This window comes from Poecilia latipinna, unplaced genomic scaffold, assembly GCF_001443285.1.
Source record: "Poecilia latipinna isolate Pla-1442-1.1 unplaced genomic scaffold, P_latipinna-1.0 Scaffold4155, whole genome shotgun sequence".
Classification (NCBI taxonomy): domain Eukaryota; kingdom Metazoa; phylum Chordata; class Actinopteri; order Cyprinodontiformes; family Poeciliidae; genus Poecilia; species Poecilia latipinna.
In genome coordinates this window covers 17481-23358 of record NW_015116771.1, presented here as the reverse complement: position 1 = coordinate 23358, position 5878 = coordinate 17481, and the positions used below count along the sequence as shown (strand labels likewise).

The 5878-nt window shown below is 42.5% G+C and overlaps 1 protein-coding gene across 1 annotated transcript; it reads left to right on the top strand.

The window, feature by feature from the left end:
• Positions 1-18: 18 nt before the first annotated feature.
• LOC106942277 (sodium/glucose cotransporter 2-like) lies at positions 19-5488 on the top strand (the record flags this gene model as incomplete). Its single annotated transcript, XM_015025521.1, has 9 exons — positions 19-133; positions 423-652; positions 1641-1776; positions 2460-2567; positions 3283-3433; positions 4294-4462; positions 4554-4769; positions 4841-4976; positions 5052-5488. Coding segments are annotated over 9 exons (1476 nt in total), but the record flags the coding sequence as incomplete, so codon positions are not given.
• Positions 5489-5878: the final 390 nt, after the last annotated feature.

Genomic DNA, 5878 nt, shown 5'->3' with positions numbered 1-5878 from the left:
ATCTTTAAGTCTCTGTAATTTTCTAAAATTTTTTATCATTCATTGTTCCCAGGTGGCCTCGCAGCTCTAATGTACACAGACACTTTTCAGACGTTTGTGATCATCGCTGGGGCTTTCGTCCTCACTGGCTTCTGTGAGTAAAAATGTTCCAGGGTCTCATCTGTGTTCTTTCTGGTTTCCGTAAGTAAGAAGGTGAACACATTGTTCATAGTGTGGAAAATACATTCTGGTTTAGAATGAAGACAAACACAGAAATGTTTGCAAAGTGGCGATCAACTGTTTGTTCTGATTAAGCAGATGATTCACACTTTCAGTTAGGACAGCCTGACACTGCAAGATAGCAACAACCACAGGAAGTCTGTAATCAAACTGACACCAAGATGGCTTCTCTGGGATTCTCTTCCCCCACCTGTCATCTTCAGCCTTTGCTGAAATCGGCGGCTACAGCGCCCTGCTTACCAAATACTACTCTGCCATTCCGAGTAACTTCTCCTCCCTGGACACCCAGCGCTATAACATCTCCTCCCAGTGCTACACCCCGAGGCAGGACGCCTTCAGCTTGCTGAGGGACCCAACCGTGGGGGACCTTCCCTGGCCTGGCGTGGTGTTCGGCATGACGATAGGGGGGATCTGGTACTGGTGCTCTGATCAGGTGAGCAACACCATGTGAGCTGAACTGAAACAAACCAAGTCTCTTTGAACTCTATGTACACAACCAGAGATGGAAGGGAAAGGGAAATGAAGCATCCTGAGGGGTTTCATGCACTGCAGCACATTCTGCTGTTAAACATTTGTTGGATTTAAGATTTGGGCAAAGGGCAGTGAAATGTATTGGTTCAGGGATGAGCACTTAAGGGTAATTGGTCATGTGGAAAAAAAAAACAACAACCTACATCCTCTGTTAGATCTTAGGTTTTGCAGATCAGAGTGGTTAAACTTTAAAGTAATCTGATCCTGAACAGGCTGTAAAATATAACCACAGAAAACTGTGGCAGCAAAAAAGGCTGAAAAAGACAACTACTCTCCACCTTAGGAGGTTTGCCGTGATGTTTGGTTTTCAACAGAGGTAGTGCTGTGCATTCTGGATGAACGTCCATCTAATCTTGTGTCACATTCCCAGAAGTCTTGTGGTTCAATTTTGTCTCACCAAAGAACTGGCATGCAGCCTATGAAAAAATAACAGGCCCAAGATTTCCCCCAGTTTATTCTAAGCCTGGCGGGCCACCAGGCGTTACTTGGGCCCCCACCAAGCTAAGCATTGCTTATTTATTTTAGTTTTTTTTTTTTATGTTTGCGTTTTTTTAAGACTTAATAGTGCGGATTCAAGCATTAATCTTCCAATAACACATAATTATCAAGTGATATTTTCAAATTTCCTGTCGACTGTAAACATTTTTTAACTCAAAAACACAGCAGGCCACTGAATGAACGACTGCCCCAGTGGCCCTACTGCCGGGCTTAGCAAGTTTTCAGGGGGAAACTGTGAGGAGAGACTTGAGAATTTATGTTCAGCATCTGATCTTAATGAGTTTTTTATTCATAAATAAATTTTGGAAATTGTTTACCCCCTGTTCTCTCATTTCCCAGTAACAAAGCCATCAGTGGTTTCCATGCCTGTCTATGCTTGTTCTCGTCTCCAGGTGATTGTCCAGAGGTGCCTGGCAGCTCGTAGTCTCACCCATGTGAAGGCTGGCTGTATTGTTTGTGGCTACCTCAAACTGCTTCCCATGTTCCTCATGGTGTTCCCCGGCATGATCAGCAGGATCCTCTACCCAAGTAAGTCGCCAAAGCAAATGATCGTTAGACCCCTAAAAACCTGTCTGAATGGATTCAGTCTATAAATTCTTACTCTAGACTAGTCCTTAAGGCTAGACTTTAGTTTTTGAGGGGATGACAAAATAAAAATGCTCCCAGTTAGGAGTTTTATTTTATCTGTACAGATAATCATAAGTTTTTATTATGAGGGGTTCCCAGAATTGGCTTGTCTGAACAAACTCTTCATTGGTTTGACAACCATCTGACCAACAGGTGTCCATATCCATGATGGAGTTCCTCAGGGCTCAGTTCGGGGCCGCTTTTGTTTTGAAAACAGTCTTAATTTAAATGTGCTTTGTCTTCTTGGAAGCAGTTCCAGAAAAACATGAGGTGCTGTTGGTACTCCTTGGTTTTAAGGCTGCTCTGGGTGATTTTAAGAAGTCATCATATGTCTGTAAATGTTTTACTTGAGGATTCTTTTTACTAACTTATTTATGACGGTGTTAAATTTACGTTAAGCTGCCAGTCTCTGCCAGAGTTCTCTTGTAAAAGAGATTTTTAATCTCAGGGGGATTTGCTTGGTGAAATAAAGGTTTACAGCCAGTGTCCCAGAAAATGTCTGAAGTTTGCTGATGAAACACATGACTTCAATCTCAGCTATAGACATAAAGCATAACAGTGATCGTGTTTCTGTCTCTTTGCAGATGAGGTTGGCTGTGTGGTCCCAGAAATTTGTAAGGAGGTCTGTGGAACCGAAGTGGGCTGCTCTAACATAGCTTATCCTAAACTGGTGGTTACAGTCATGCCCAGTGGTAAGAATAAATACAGATTGGAAGTTTACATACACTAATCTTAAAATAAGTATTTGAACACCCTGCGACTTTGCAAGTTCTCCCACTTAGAAGTCATGGAGGGTTCTGGAGGGGTCTGAAATTTTCATAATCTAAAAAAGAATCAGAAAATCACAATGTATGATTTTTTATATATATATTTTATTTGTGTGTTACTGCTGCAATTAAGTATTTGAACACCTGTGGAAATCAATGTTAATATTTGGCACAGTAGCCTTTGTTTGCAATCACAGAGGTCAATCGTTTCCTGTAGGTTTTCACCAGGTTTGCACACACTTCCACACAAATCTTCTCTAGATCAGCCAGGTTTCCGGGATGTTTGAGTAGTTTCCCACACATCTACTGTCCAATTCAATTCATTATCTGACCCAAACTGTCACATGTAAAGCAATTAGTGAGGACGTTCAAGAACAATCCAGGAACCAGGAAGGCTTCAGCCTGAAGTGGAAACTGCTAGAACTCCAGCGTCACTGTCCAGGTTTAAGACAATCCACAATAAAATTCAAGTGCAGCGCTTGTTTTTAAAAAGTTGCACATGTTGAACATTCTTTAACGCGTCAGAAATGAGCAGGACCTTTATGCTCCAGTGACTGTGTTCAAACTTCAGGTTGGAAATTCTCACCAGGTTTTCGTTTTTAAGTTTCACGCTGAATGTTCATCTGTCTCTACTGTCCAGGTTTGCGAGGGCTGATGCTGGCTGTCATGCTGGCAGCTCTCATGTCTTCTTTGGCCTCCATCTTTAACAGCAGCAGCACTCTGTTCACCATGGACATCTGGACCCGCATCAGACCACAGGCCACCGAACGGGAGCTCATTGTTGTAGGCCGGTAAATGGATCATAATACGAACAACAGAAGCCCAGTTACAGTTCCTTGCAAAGATGTGCCTTTAAGTTTTCCACTTAGGGAACGCGTACTGCTCTGTTTTGCTTAAGATTTGAGGTGATAGACTAACCAATTAGAGCATAATTTTGAACTTAAAAGTCAAGTCCATTTTATTCGTACACCATACTTCAGCAGCAAAGCAAGACAAAGTGCTTAACACCCTAAAACATAGTACAGTAAGCAAATATGAAGCAGTAATAAACATTAAATTTTGTCAAATTACTTCATCAAAGTCATCAAGAAAATATACAGCAAATATATTGATTAATGTTCCTGTTGTTATGAATCAACTCTTACCACATGTGTTTTCAGCCTTGATTTAAAAGTGCCTCGTCTGTTTTGCAGTTATCTCAAAGTTTGTTTCAGAGAAGCGGAGAATGAAAACCTGAATGCTGCTTCTAAATGTTTCGTTTTGGGAATACGGAGTAGACTGGAACCAGTAGACCTGAGTGGTCTGGAAGGTCCAACGATGCCCGGCTTTCAATGACGATACCAAAACGGAACTTTTTTTTAAATGCAAAATGCTCACTGTGATGAAATCACTCTGCATGATGTGCAAGATGAAACATGGTGGTGGCAGCATCATGGGACAGGGAAACTGGCCAGAGTAAATGAAAAGGATCCAGATTCCTTGCAGCTGTAACTCAGTGGCTCTACAGAGGATTGACTTGAGGATGTGGTGTAACATTAAGGAACACAGACACATGAATGTACAAACTGTGAAAAAAAAACCCCTCATGGTTATGAATACTATTGCAGGGCCCTATATCCATATAACTATATGCTGTTCCTCTGCTCTTCAGTGTCTGGGTTCTGTGTATTGTGGCCATCAGCATCTGCTGGATCCCCATTGTTCAGGCAGCGCAGAGTGGTCAGCTGTTTGACTACATCCAGTCAATCTCCAGCTATCTGTCTCCACCCATTGCGTCCGTCTTCCTGCTGGCTGTTTTTGTCAAACGGGTCAATGAAACAGTAAGAAAGGATACTCCGATATTAGTTTATTTTAGGTCATACCCTTTAAACGCAAACACAATGTTGGTTTTTCTCTCCCATGAACCTGCAGGGAGCTTTCTGGGGCCTGATTTGTGGTCTGGCGATGGGTCTGTGTCGGATGTTGCCCGAGTTCTGGTTTGGCACCGGCAGCTGTATTTTCCCCTCTCAATGCCCTTTCCTGGTGTGTGGCATCCACTACTTACACTTTGCCATCATCCTGTTTACCTGCACATCAGTGCTGGTGCTTCTGGTCAGCTTCTGCACAGAGCCCATTGAGGATAAACATGTAAGTGAGAGATTTAATGGATGGGTCAGGCTGCAGAAAATGACTGGAGAGGTCAAAATCTTTTCTTTCAGCTCCATCGTCTGGTATTCAGTCTACGTCACTCTAAAGAGGAGAGGGAAGATCTGGACTGGGAACAAGAAGAAAGAGCCAGAAGAGCCCGCAAAGAGGCGAAGGAGAGGATGAGAGCGAAGGCTAATGCAGATACAGGTGGGCAATGAGGAAGTAACACAAAGAAAGACAAAAAAACCCCCATCCACTACAAACATACATTCTTTCTTTTAGAAACTGAGCACGATAAAAAGTCTGGACTCTGTCGCCTGGTTGGTGGATTCTGTGGACTCAGCGGAGACCAACAGGTTCAGGATGAGGAAGCAGCCGAGGATCCAGAGCCTCAGATGCCCGACATCAGTGAGAAAGCAGTGTGGAAGAACATTGTGGACTCCAACGCTCTGGTCATGATGGCTGTTGCAGTTTTTATGTGGGGATACTTTGCTTGACTGAATCATTTTGTTCGGAGCTGAAAATGTTGTAGCTGCCGTGTGATCGCATCGGCTGCCGATGCGATTATTATTATTTACTGGAGTAAATATTCAAATAAAACATTGTCGCCATCTGCTGGCAGTGTTTTGTTATTGCACCAGAGTGAGCTCTTTGAAACTCTTGGAAGCAACGTCAGATGTTAACAAAAAATATACTTTACAACAAAAATATGTAAATTGTCACTTCAATCAATCAATCAATTAAATTTTCTTTGTATAGCACATTTCAGCAGCAAGGCATTTCAAGGTGCTTTACATAATTAAAAAACAAAATGAAAACAGCATGCGACATTGAATAAACAGTAAGAAAGAGATTTTTTTTGGGAAAAAACAAACAAACAAACAAAAAACATACTTTTGTTACGGAATTTAAGCGCCTGTCGTCGCCGGACTCCGCCGTCCGTTTAACACGGGTATCCAAGCCCCGTCCACCTATCACGCGAATTTTTGCGCCAGGACTTCGCCGTCCTACTCGGATTTTTGTGCACTATTTTTACCTGTTAGAGTCTAGAATTTACAGGGTTTTTCTGTGCGCGCAATGACCCTCAATCACTCGCCACTTTTACATAA